Source organism: Dreissena polymorpha, chromosome 2 (genome assembly GCF_020536995.1).
Source record: "Dreissena polymorpha isolate Duluth1 chromosome 2, UMN_Dpol_1.0, whole genome shotgun sequence".
NCBI classification, from domain to species: Eukaryota; Metazoa; Mollusca; class Bivalvia; order Myida; family Dreissenidae; genus Dreissena; species Dreissena polymorpha.
In genome coordinates this window covers 104,095,129-104,109,554 of record NC_068356.1, presented here as the reverse complement: position 1 = coordinate 104,109,554, position 14,426 = coordinate 104,095,129, and the positions used below count along the sequence as shown (strand labels likewise).

General features: G+C 34.0%; 1 protein-coding gene across 1 annotated transcript in view; it reads left to right on the top strand.

Annotated features, from left to right (window-relative positions):
• Positions 1–7,923: 7,923 nt before the first annotated feature.
• The window catches only part of LOC127868337 (uncharacterized), a 29,672-nt gene continuing 23,169 nt past the window's right edge, over positions 7,924–14,426 (top strand). Inside the window, exon 1 of the mRNA XM_052410011.1 lies at positions 7,924–8,465. Within this exon, the coding sequence (XP_052265971.1) occupies positions 8,332–8,465 (134 nt within the window). The 5' untranslated portion in view covers positions 7,924–8,331. The remainder of the gene's footprint in view (positions 8,466–14,426) is intronic.

Below are 14,426 nucleotides of genomic sequence, written 5' to 3'. Positions count from 1 at the left end.
CATATCTTGTATAACATGTTTGAACATTATTGCTGCTGCATGATATAACTTTTTTTGTGTGATCATATGCATGTATGTAATGTATGTCTCATATTGAATTAAAAAAAAAAGAGATCCAGCATTACTTTCAATCTTCATGTAGCTCTCTTAAAAATTGTAAATGCATTCATGCGTTTCAATTAAGAAAAACATTGTATCTCAAATTTGAGAAGAGAATGAACTTACATGTTCGAAGTGTCCTTTACTGATGTATCCGTCTTCGGCATAGCGAGAATCAAGTGTACTCTACATGATGTGGAGACATATTGCGTGTAAATGACTTGTTTCAAAATTGTCAAAGTATGAATTATTTTAAAAGAAATCCACTCACCCATCCCATTTTATTTCTAAATACGAATGAACATCTTAAAACTGTTTTTGTGATAAAAATATCTGATAGTTCTATCGAATATGGTCAATGAGTAACGTCCACATCTCATCATGCCAATTTTCATTGCCTCAGCCGATGGCTTTAGCATACATGTAATTTTATTTTCGCAGCCGATGGCATGACCATCTAATAAGTAGCCACGGCCGTTGTCTTGAGCCGTTTTTTTAAACCATACTCGAATTTAAACGTTGATAAAAATGTTGTGTGTTCATGTGGGATGCTTTAATTTGGAATAACTGAAGACAAATGATTAAAGATTTCAATAAAATGTTGCTCATATGTATCTTTAGTCTAAATTCTGTGAAAAAAGAGTTTGGCAGAGAGAGTGGTGAATTTTGTTTGATTTTTGACCACATTTTAACGGATTTCTGTTGGTAAGGATTACGTTAACAAAGTCCTTCTTACTTAGGCTCTCAAAGAACACACATAAACCTGCTTAATTCAATAGGTAAAATATAAAGAATAGGGAAATACTTACACTCCGCTTTTAACCGACATGTATACAGTACCTCGGCCGATGGATTAACGACAGACGTTGCTTTAGTCGATTGAACGGTGTGTCATTCGCGCACATGTAGTTGAGTTTAATGGCAATTAAATTACATACACAACTAGACGCATCGACACGTTCAGGTTGCAAACTACAACATAACTAGTTATACCTGAATTACTTGTTATCATTCTTTGAATAAAACGTTTGTAGCAACACATTGATTATGCAAAAAAACACATCTGAGTTACCCATACATTCATAATGAAACAAGAATTTTTTATAAACAAGAAATCGTTGTTGTCATTAATATTGAGATGTCATTTAGGCCAACATATAAAATACAAGAACACCAATATGCTCGCTTACTTAGCCTTAATAAGGTGACTTGTCGGTCTCTAAGGTGTTCCGAAACAATTAGGACCTAAATTCATGTGACATTAGTTTATTATTTATGTAAACGTTATACACGATTTCTTTCTCTTATAGAAAGACGTTAACATTTTATTAATTACGTTGACGCACTGAATAAAATACTATAAAATTTAATATATAATTATTTCGTATGCAAACGTAATTACAACTAATAAAACGCATCTAAAAACTTGAATGCATAAATAAAATAAGAATTTATAATTTACCGGACGATAATTGAGATATCAGACGGACAGAACTCGATCACAACGTTGCTTACATTTGTAAAAAAATATCGTACAATTGCGGCTTCAGATTGGGGCAAGTTTTTACCTACTATTCCAGGGTGGTTCTCTTCCATTTGCTGTTACAGAGAAAAAGACGTTTGAAGTTTTCATAATAAACTAGAGGTAAATCCCGTGATCAATAGGCCAGCGCAGGCACACTTTGACCACAGGGCTATTGCTTGAACAATCTGGAAGTGGCCAACTAGGATTCGTTCACGACACCGGACACTGGACTGCCACCCTCACAACAGCTTGGTGTACATTTATCCCTTCGCCCTCCGACCTCAAACCATTTCATATACATGGCTATACTTACAATTTGTGCACGTTTACAGTACATAACCCATTTATGCCTAGTGGACTCTCCAATCCTTCTAAATTGGATCAATTTATTTCCAAAATTAGGGATGTCTAGTATATTTATTTCTAAATTTAGAATATTTCTCACAGAAATTCCTTTCAGCAATCAGAGCAGACCCTGATGAGACGCGGCATCATGCGGCGTCTCATTTGGGTCTACGCTGTTTGCCAATGCCTTTTTTCTAGACGATAGGCATAATGGGTTAAACAATGACCAGTCGAACAGGTTATATTGAGGCTGCATAAGTACTGCAATGAATCTAGGTAAAGTGATCTCAGCCTAATCGAATACATCATTTCGAAACAATTGAAATACTGATAACGAGTACGATACATAAACAGACAGACACACAAACCGACATTTTATTCAGGACTTGTACATAGTACATCGTCTAAACACTTACATAAACAAAGAATTTGTCAATATGATAACACATTCTCATTTCCGCAGTTCCGAGAAAAAACAACAACAAATCAACAAATGGGAAGAAGGTATTAAAGAGGCCTTTTCACAGATTTTGGCATGTTTTGAAGTTTTTCATTAAATACTTTATATTGATAAAGGTAAACATTGGATCTAAAAAGCTCCAGTAAAAAAAATCAAGAATAAAATTTACAAAAGAAAACATTAGTAACCCTGAACAGGGCTCGAATCATTGACCCCGGAGTCCTGGAGTAAAAAAACAATTAGACCAATCGGCCATCCTGCCAAGTATATATGACAAGATTATTTCATACGTTATATAAGCAATCTTAGTAATTTCACAAAATATAACGACAACAACAGAACTTTCCAAATTATTTAATCGTTTCCCGTTGCAACGCTTTATAACTTTCCAGTTTTTAAATCGTCAATAGGGCATGGTAAATGTTCAGTATTACTGTTTCATCACAAATATCATAACTAAAAAAAAAATGCGAATCTGAAACATTTTTTTTTCAATTTTGTCAATTTACCAAAACGTGAAAAGGCCCCTGAAGTAAACATAATTAACAATATCATTTCTACAGTGGATATGGGGAAATTACTGAATAGACATTTGACTTTGCAAAGTACATTTATACAGACGTGGAAAACAATTCGTAAATAGATACACTACTATTTACTCTAACTGTTTTTTAACACAGTTAACAATTTTAAGATAAATACAATCACATTTGCTGCAATTCATAAATGCCTATAATTGTTCCACTTGTATTCATACATGCAAACATGTATTCGTTTTAGATATATCACGAGCATTTGAATTTTGAGACCGCATAGTTATTCTTTTATAATGAGTGATAGTTTTATAAGTTCTGCTCTGTAACTTGATTTCAGTAATTCTAAATATTGACATATCTGATCATCACTAAGCATGTCGTTGTCAAAGCAAAAGGGAGTCGATTTGAACGTCCAGTTGCAGAAAAATTTACTTATTTATTTAAGGATAGTTCCTGTAATATTTCCCTCAGCTCGAAATGATGTCAGCGTGCTACTGGCATGTGTTTGATGAATTGGCGGGAATGTTGGTTGCATTAATAACCTCCGGACAGTGTGTCTCACAGGCCCTACATTTGACTGGACAAACCTATGGGTGATGATATTAAAAAAGTTCTTGACCATACATCCAAGAGTACATTTACATCACGTTAGTCTAAAACTTTGCTTCTCAGAAAGATGCAACAACAAAAACGATAAATAGAATAAAGCCGTGTCTGTCTGACGATTAATAAATCATTCATCGCATAATGTTTATTCGAAAGAATGACGTGTTGTTTTCTCTCTCTCGTTTTTCTTAAGTTATAAACTACCATTCAGGCAACAACTGTAAACAATAATAATCGTTTTTACCTTTTTCTTTATTATCAAGTTCCTCCTTAAGATAATATGCTTTTGTGAGAACTAAAAATGGATTGTGTGCAATACTGAGTAAGTATACTCGAACACTGATACACATATATGGAACATATTGAAAGTCGTATGATCAATGATTATTTCGTCTTAAGCTCCACTGGCCAGAGGCCAGCGGGCTTATGTCATGGTCCTGTGTCCTTCGTGCGTGCGTACTTGCGTTAACTTTTTCTTTAAACATCTTCTCCTCCTAATCTACAAGTCCAATTCTGATAAAACTTCTCACAAATGTTCCTGGGATGAACCTCTTTCAAATTTGTTCAAATTATGCCCCTGGGGTCAAATTTGACCCCGCCCCGGGGGTCAATAAATTGAAAATATGCTTATATAAAGCCTATTTTGTGCAAACTTTAAAAATCGTCTTGTCCATAACCGTTGGGCCTATTGCTACCACATTTGGTATGTAGTGACATCTTATAGTTCTCTACTTAGTTTGTTAAAATTATGCCCCTGGGGTCAAATTTGACCCTGCCCCGGGGGTCACAAAAATGAGCATACGCTTAAATAAGGCCTATGTTGTGCAAACTTTACAAATCATCTTGTCCATAACCGTATGGCATAGGGCTACCGAATTTGGAATGTAGTGACATCTAATAGTCCTCTACCAAGTTTGTACAAAGTTAGCCCCTGGGATCAAATTTGACCATTCCCCAGGGGTCACAAAATTGAACATATGCTTATATTGGGCCTATTTTGTGCAATCTTTAAAAAATCTTCTTGTCCATAACCATTGGGCCTATTTCTACCAAATTTGGTATGTATTAAAATCTTAAAGTTCTCTACCAAGTTTTTTTTTCAAATTATGCCCCTGGGGTCAAATTTGACCCTGCCCCGGGGGTCACAAAAATGAACATATGCTTAAATAAGGCCTATTTTGTGCAAACTTTTAAAATCTTCTTGTTCATAATTATAGAGCCTATGGCTACTAAATTTGGTATGTAGTGACATCTAATAGTCCTCTACCAAATTTGTTCAAATTATTCCCCTGGGCTCAAATTTGACCCTGCCCGGGGGTCACAAAACTGAACATATGCTTATATAAAGCCTCTTTTGTGCAAACTTTAAAAATCTTCCTGTCTATAACCATTGGGCATAGGGCTAACAAATTTGGTATGTAGTGACAGCTTATAGTTCTCTACCAAGTTTGTTATTTTATGCCCCTGTGGCCAAATTTATCCCTTGAAGGCTCCAATTAAAAAGTTGTTCAAGAAAATTTGATTCGTCAAAGAACTTGGCCACAGGAAGTCATTGAACTTTGCATTGCGTTTGTGCGTTTTTGCTATTTATTCATTATGGGACGAATTAACTATTTTCTTCTCAAACTAAAAGTTTATCAAAATACACTTGGAATAACTTTTTAATTATAAGAGATAAATTCATACATGTCGAGCGTGAAAGGTAGACCAACATGTTAACTATTACTAGCAACCTATCAGAGAATAGATCAGATACCTTATTTCAATAAGCAATCCTAGTATTTTTCAAAAACAAACAGGACAGGAAACCACGTCAAATGGGAAAAGTTAAGGAAAGTTAGGTCTTTAAACCTCATGCCATATGCAAGTAGTGTTGCCATGAGAGCAACATCTTGTTGAATTATGATTCAATTTTTTGTCTCATAAACATTTACTTTGTTCAACAAACAACCTCTACAAAGTTATCATTCCTACTGCCTTTCTGCACCTCATGAACCTGAAAAACGCGTAACTTTATGTTTCCTCAGGCAAATATCTTCTTTGCACAATAAACAATTTCTTCACCACGTTAACAATCCTGCTACACTAACTTATGCCTCAAGAATGAAGTAAAGTTCAGGTGATCTACGTCATCATAGGTATTTTGCATATGTCATGAACTATATAAGTAACAGAAACTTTTAAACATACAGACACTTTTTGGAATCTTGGAAAAAGATTCATGATTGAATGAAGGACCTTTCATGAATCTTGTAGAATATGCGTAGTTTTGATCTTCAGCATCTAAAAATATATGAAATAGAAAGAACGACAATATCTTTTGGAGAGATAAATGTACCTACGTTATAAGCAAAGGACTTTTGCGACAATTCCAGGGCTTTTTAGTCTGTTTAGTTAACACCGTAGTAACGTTTCCCATACATAAATATGCTCACCCTTTCAACTTTAAGCGTCCAGTGGGACGAAGGATAGAAATAGAAAGTCACATGCTTGAGTACATTTCAACCCATGCGCATTGCACGTTTTTTTCGCATAAAAAACAGTGGAGCGATACAGGGCCATCACGGCCCTCTTGTTTTGTTGACTGGTAGTGCAACTACTGGTGGAATATAGTCAATAAATGGAGACACTTCACACAAAGCTTGGCATGCGTTAACTTATTGACGATAATTTGTAAATTTACGGACCTAAATGATGTATGCATGCTTTAATGCGTTCTATCTTACAGGTTCATTCAGTGATTATCGCTTACTTTTCGTGCTACTTTGCTCATATTTAGCGAAGTTTGTTCCCGAAGACTTAACGCGTTCGATTTTAATTTCACGATTATTATAACAATTATATCGTAGACATTGTCAACAGATACTATATTCCAAACAAGCTTCTCATGACTAGCATAGTTATAGATTTCATTTCGACCCAGAGTGAAAAATGTTTTCAGCACCGAACACTGACGTTGACTGTCATGGCATTCGTAAAATCAATTTAACCCATTTATGCCTAGTTGACTCTCCCATCATTCTAAATTAAGTAAATGTATTTCCAAAATTGTATGCAGACCCTGCTGAGACGCCGCATCATGCGGCGTCTCATCTAGGTCTGCGCTGTTTGCCAAGGCCTTTTTTCTTGACGCTAGGCATGAATAGGTTAAAATGCAGATGCCTCATCTATTGAAACACGGGACCCGGGTGTTGAAACAAAATTTAACATAAACTGCAGAAACTGCAGAATCATTCAAAATCAAGCAATCGCTCTACCTTTGTAACGTCATTCTATGTCATCAGACAGACACGCAGAATGTTTTATTGACGTAAACTTTACATTTTTTGTCAATCACAAAATAGTTAGACATATATCTACATATACTTATGTCAGCGGTAACATAATTGCATTTAGCTAAATCAAGTTTATAACATATACATAATAATACATTTTGTGTGATTTTTCACAAATAACAAAATATGCAACTATTGTAAAGAGTTATAATTTATTAGTTCGACTACTAAATGGTTAATAAATTTAATATAAATAATAGTTTCGACAATGTCATTGATCGCAAATTTTGCGTATAATCTTTCATTTACGAAGCTGCATATTTAGTGTGAGTGTACGCTTTAAATTAGTGTTCGGCTTCTGATTTACAATGTTCTTTTATTTCTTGAATATATGAAAGAATGGGATTTAATATATAATAATATAAGATGATTGCAAAAATCTGTGAAAAAGACCCTTTTACAAAATTCCGCGGTTTTAACCCATTTATGCCTAGCGTCTATAAAAAGGCCTTGGCAAACAGCGTATACCCAGATCAGGGTCTGCGCTGTTTGCATAAAGGAATTTCTGTAAGAAATATTCTAAATAAAGAAATAAATATACTAGATATCCCTAATTATGGAAATAGATTGATCCAATTTTGAAAGATGGGAGAGTCCACTAGGCATAAAGGGGTGAATATCGTCCTTGGTATTTCATCATCATAATTTTACTGCATTAAATATCTGACGTTTGTTCAAGACATTTTTTTGAATATTAAAAGAAGTATTATATTAAAATTCAACTTACCATCAAAACACTATTTGTTCCAACATCAGGATAGCAATTTAACTGTAACGCATGCTAGCTATTGTAAGGAGTTCCTTTCAAATTATAGGTAATGTCTTATTTCTGAAGCTTTCCATAATGGCTGGTCATTAATTACCCTCAAGGAATCTACGATCAGCCTCAATGACGTCAAATCGTTATTGACAATAAACCCTAAGAATGAGACGGGACCTCAGCCATCAATCCTCGTCTGAGCGAAATGGGGATATATAAAGCCTACGCCATGATCGGTTCCTAAGCCAATACCAAAGATGCGCTCAAGTCATGCCTAGGCAGTTGTCAGGTGTTTTATATTTCCTTTCACTGATCACTGCAAACAGACTTCAGCGCGCGTTCAACTATACAATAAACTGACGACTGGATAAACGCAGTATCACTTACGAAATACGATTGAGTGGTATATTAATTTAGTGTTTAGGGTTACTATTTTCATGTTTTCTCATTTTAATAAAAGGTGTCAACAACTTTCTATTTAGGTGATTTTGTAGACTTTAAAATAAATACTTTTTTGGAAAATTTGAAAAACACAACCACGATAAGTAGGATTGAAGACGGACTCACATAGAAGACACTTCATTTATAATTCTTTAAAAAAAGTATTCAAAATAAAATATTAACAAATTGTGAACAACTTAAATATAAACGTCAACGAGATCAAAATGCAATCTAGACTTACGGTAGTTATAGCGGCGTTGTGCATGCTGTTGTTGCAACACACAAAGCACGTTGTCGGATCCGGAATGGACACAGGCCGGCTTGACAGCAGGGATCAGGAGGAGACAGACGCTCACAGGTAAACTTTTAACAACCAAAAGAACATTGTAATTCAAGACACATACTTATATAGAGAAGATTGGATTGTTTCCGGGACATTTAAAAATGTGGTGTAGCTATATGAAAGTGTCGTAATTTATCTTTAGGGCGTCCATATTTGTATCACACCAAAGAAATTTAATTTTCATTTTGATTAATGTTAGTCTGCACGCCACTTGATATAATCATTTTATTACTGACTTTGTTTACTACTTCTCACTAAATATGTTTTTAAAAGAAGCAGCGATAAATGTATTAAGCACACCATATGTTTATGTACCTTTCCTCTGAATAGCACGTTTATAGACACTGGAGTCTTACTTAACCCATTTATGCCTAGCGTCTAGAAAAAAGGCCTTGGCAAACAGCGTAGACCCATATGAGACGCCGCATAATGCGGCGTCTCATCAGGGTCTGCGCTGTTTGCTTCAAGGAATTTAGGTAAGAAATATTCTAAATATAGAAATAAATATGCTAGACATCCCTTATTTTGGAAATAAATTGATCCAATTTAGAAGGATGGGAGAGTCCATTAGGCATAAATGGGTTAAAGTGTCGGTGCATGAGTTCACGTCTTCTGAAATTCTTGATCCCGTGTTCGCAAAAAATTCTTAGTTCGATATTCGATTTTGTTTGATATTGATTTTTGTGATGGTTTCCAAAATTGATGCTCATTAAAAATACAATGAAAATGAAAATCTATGTCAACAAACTGACAACCATCTTCAAAGCAAGCCGTATTAAACCAATACCATAATAAAACCAAATAACTTAAGACTTGTTCCGATCAGTGCAATTTTCCTGCTAATCGCATGATTAAATTACTTTAATTTACTTACTTTAACTACTTTAAGACTTTCCCTAGTTTGATTTAGAATGAAAATACATATCTTTAATGTTGACTGTGTAAATTAAATACGTTTAGAACATGACAAAGTAGACTCCAAGAGGCGCTCGTCAAAGTCGAGTGAATATGAATTTGTAAAAGTTTTGTGTCAACCGTGTCCAAATTGGTGAGTAGATTATATCACGGATCAGAAAGTAATATAACAGGTTCTACAAGGGTAGCGACCATATAATGTTGTAATCACTCACGGAGTTACATTTTAAGACGTATTGTAAAGTATCCGATGTGATATTTGTGTGATATTAATCGCTGTATTGTAAAGACATATTCATATTCATAATACCCATCAGAAAAGTTTATATGACATATACGGTAATGTGATTATCACCATTTGTGATTTTATGACGAATTTTATTTTCCTCTTAATAGGAAACAAACTTCTGCTTGTAAATGCATATCCATTTGTGATTGAGCCCCCGATCGTGATAGGATTTGAGAAATCATTGATGTTTTGCGCACAATTTTATTTTTGAAATCCAACATTAAAAGAACCACTTCGATATATATAGTTCACTGGTTCGTTCAAGAGGTCTTATGCAATGTATGAGATAATGTATTGCTTTAGCCCCATGTGTACAACTATGAGCCTTGTTTTACATTTGCAATTACTGTCTGGTTAACAATGTGATTTAGTTAAATAGAAATAATACAAATGTACTAAACGTTTGCTGTAAATTTCGAGCGAGTTCCCATATGTTTTGTTAGTTATAAAATAGTTCAGCCGTTCTTTGTGAAAAGGGTGTTTAATGCATGTGCGTAAAGTGTCGTCCCAAATTAGCCTGTGCTGTTAGCACAAGATAATCAGGGACGACACTTTCCCCCAATACTTAATTTTTGCGAAGAACGGACTTTCGTAAAACGAAAAATATCACAAAAGCGGAAAAAGTCGCCCCTGATTATCCCGTGCGTACTGCACACGCTAATCTTGGACGACACTTTAGGCACATGCATTAAACCCCTTTTTCACAGAGCACGGCCCAACTGTGTTATTCTCAACTACTCAGAACTAATCTGGAAATGTAATGATCAATGGCAAACTTAACTTTAACATTGTAACGCAAAAAGTTGTAATTTTGGGTATGCGATGTGTTTTTTCTATTGACATTCTTTAGTACATGTATATACGCGATGATTATAAAGGCGGTAACGTAAAGATTGCAAATTATTAGTCTGTTAGTATGTCGATGAACAGACCCGCGGTTTTACCAAACTACGGAAATGTGTTTAAAATCTAGTAAAGGGATCTTTTCACGCTTTGGTAAATTGACAAAATTGAAAAAAGTTGTTTCAGATTCGTAAGTTTTCGTTTTAGTTATGATATTTGTGAGGAAACAGTAATACTGAACATTAACCATGCTCTAATATAGCCATTATATGCATCTTTTGACGATTTTAAAACCTAAAAATTATAAAGCGTTGCAACGCGAAACGATTGAATAATTTGGAGAGTTCTGTTTTTGTCGTTAAATTTTGTGAAACTACGAAGATTGCTTATATAAGGTATAAAATACATCAAGAATGTGTACTCGGTGGAATAGCTCAGTAGGCTAAAGCGTTTTTACTTCAGGACTCTGGCAGGACTCCAGGGGTCACTGGTTCGAAACCTGCTCCGGGCAATGTTCTTTTCCTTTTTTTAATTTTTTTCTTGATTTTTTACTGGAGCTTTTACGATCCAATGTTTACATTTATCAATATAAAGCATTTAATGAATAAGTTAAAAAAATGCCAAAATCTGTGAAAAGGCCCCTTTAAAGCGGGTATATACGATTTTGTCAAATATTTATGAATTTATATAAACTGTGTAAAAAACTTATTAAATATATATTTCAATATAAATTAAAATAAAAGTTAAGAAGAACATGTGTCGAAAAATGCGAAATAAGCTAGATATTTAATTCTGAAATTGAAAACGGCTGTACAGCCGAATTCGCCAGCATGTATACCATACATGTACGATGTGCATCTAAACTTAGTTTAACGGTTTATTTGAATTCCTGCAACGATATCTATTCATACGACACACGAACACTGTCTCCGATCCTACTGCAAAGACGAATGCTTCTGTTATTGTAGGAAAATATGTACGTCACTATCGGCTCGGGGCGCTAATTTGCCTTTGCTTCATTTTATGAAATTCGGCTTTAATGTATAATTTTTCTTGCCTATTTTGTGTTATTGTAACATATTTTATCAATATATTACAATTAAACACATAAAAAAAATCGTATATATCCGCTTTAAATGTAAAATAAACATGTGATCACTACCTTTTATAACATTGATCGATATACATATAGAAAGATGGACACATCGAAAAAACGGACGGTATTTGGTCGACGTATGTTTGTGCGTATGATCTTAATTTCGTAACGATAAGTGTTACATATTTTTATATGATATATTAAATTGAAAAATCAATAACCTCTTCGTTTTTATGTGAGAAACGAAATTGTTTACACTACACATAGACTTTGTAGTGCTGGTATAGAAAATCTAAGTACACTGTTTTGTGTGTATGTTACTTTAATAACGGCGCATTATTTATCAAATACTGGTAACATTAGCATGTTTCTATCTGCGATGTTTTTTATATATATATTACAATCAATGCATGTTTCTAAACCCTTTAAGAACATGCACTCATGTATTTGCAGATTAATACACATATAACTGTTATCAAAATTATATAAATAATTTCAACAACTGTACTCTATAGATTATAAAAGAATAGCGTATCATCCTGATATCTACAACTTGGAGCACGGGACGTTCGTTAATTGCATTTAGACAAACGCGTTTTAATACACAAAAGTTTTGTGTTATATTGACAGCAATCGATGTATTTGTCTTTATTTTTCATCACGACCTGACAAGTGCATTGTTACAAAGTGGTAAATAAATTCATTTTTTGTTTAAAGATTTTATCTGTTTTACCACAAAATCTCCGACACCGCTTGCCAACTTATCTACGTTGTACTGTTCCAAGTGACAGTTGGCCTTCTGGTCTTGTATAGCCGTCTCTTAATGCAGACCTCCAGGGCTTACTTTTCGCTAGTTTATTGCAACAGTCACATAAAACTTGTTCCCTCGTAATTTTATTATATTTGAACTGATAAAGACCAGACCGATATTATGGGTTTGGGTACTATTCAATCGTTAAAAATAAGGATGAGACAGGAAAATTAAGGCGTTTTGAAAAGTCGTCATTAACATATAATTTTGGTCGAGTTGGATTGATCATTTTCGTAATTATACTTTAACAGGATATTTTAAGATTGACGAGATTTCAGTTTTGCTATTTTTGTCGTATAAGATTAATAAATTAAATAGTACTTTACACCATGGAGCGAAATTTAATTTTGGGCGTCGACGCATGCTGAAATACCTTCTCGTCATTGATAATCATCATTTGAAATAAAGTTGATATAAAGCTTTACACACGCGAAACGATGAGGTTATTTATTTATTGCCTGCTCACTAAACCAGTATTCCACAGCGAATTCTGCATTTCTGATTCACTAAATAGAGTATGTTGTCTCTAGTAAAAAGTGTCGAGTAATCTGAAATCGAAGTGCCATTGTCTTTGAGATGATCGGTAAAACAAGTGTCCATGAAAATTTGGCATCCGACTCTTAAAACATTTGAATTTCCTCAAATACGTTAGTTAACTAAAATTTAAAATGTTGTAACATTAATGGACATATTGATATTTTATTTCGTTAAGTTGGCACGTTCTTTCTTTATTTCCAAGTATTTTTATTTTGGTGAAATACGTACTGATCATCGAATTCATAATGATTATCGATGGAATTTTATCTTTTTTATTATAATCCACTGTTTTTTCCCACGATTTTTCTTACTCCGCAATACGAAGTACTATACCATTATTCGACCAAACAATGTTACGTGTCTGAAATCCAAATGAACAGTACATACATGCAAAAAAGCTGAAGAACTCACTTCTCGCGCGTGGCTTTTGTTGTTATCTGGTATCGAAGTGCCATCTGTTATCAAAATACCCGGCGTGAGGTAACAAGGAGTGCTTCTGTTATGTACGTTAAAGGGATCTTTTCACGTTGTGGTAAATGGACAAAATTGAAAAAAGTTGTTTCAGATTCGCAAATTTTCGTTTTAGTTATGATATTTGTGAGGAAAAAGTAATACCACACTGGGTATGCGGATACTTTGATAACATATGGCACTTCGATACCAGATAACAACAAAAGCCACGCGCGAGAGATAAGTTCATCAGGTTTTTTAAAAGTTATATCATAAAGATTAGTTTTTTAGACAAGGCGCATGGTCGTGTTTATAAATGGTGTATCCTTTTCTATTGCAAAGAAAAAAATCACGGAAGAATAGTAGATTTTTCACAAACAAATAGAAAATTTGGTAGGAAAACAGCATAAACTGGATGAACAGTAAACATTTTAACACAATAAAACTACTTAGAAATATTGCAAGAAATTGTTTGATATTCCAGATTGTAGAGTGATCGCTGTGCTTCAAATGCTGAAATTTTGATAGTATATAATAAAATATAAACGAAGATGGAGCATATGTTAATAGGTGGTATTCATGAAGTTTCGGATACTTTGATTCCCGATATAGGGCACTTCGGATAACAGAGACTTTCAACAAATTGGGCACTCTGATAACCGAGTTTTATCTTCTACCTGAAATGCATGTACAAAACTGTATGTATATTATGGCTATTCTTACCAAACATTTTGAAGTACGAATCAATTTGCAAATTGACAAGCCCGACACATTGGGAATCTATGCATAACGTACTTACATACACATGTACACTATAACCAATGGTGTTATTCGTTTTCAAAAATCTTATTACTATTAATTTATATAATAAATATTACAAGGGCAAAGTTTAAGTAAGATTCAATTGCTTATTTCTGAAGTAATATGTTTCAAGTGACGACCGAAAATACTTGTCTAAATAATAAACCTGTTTTAAGTGGTACATTGAGATTAAGAGAATTGAAAATACAACGGATCATGCGGATCAACAAGACT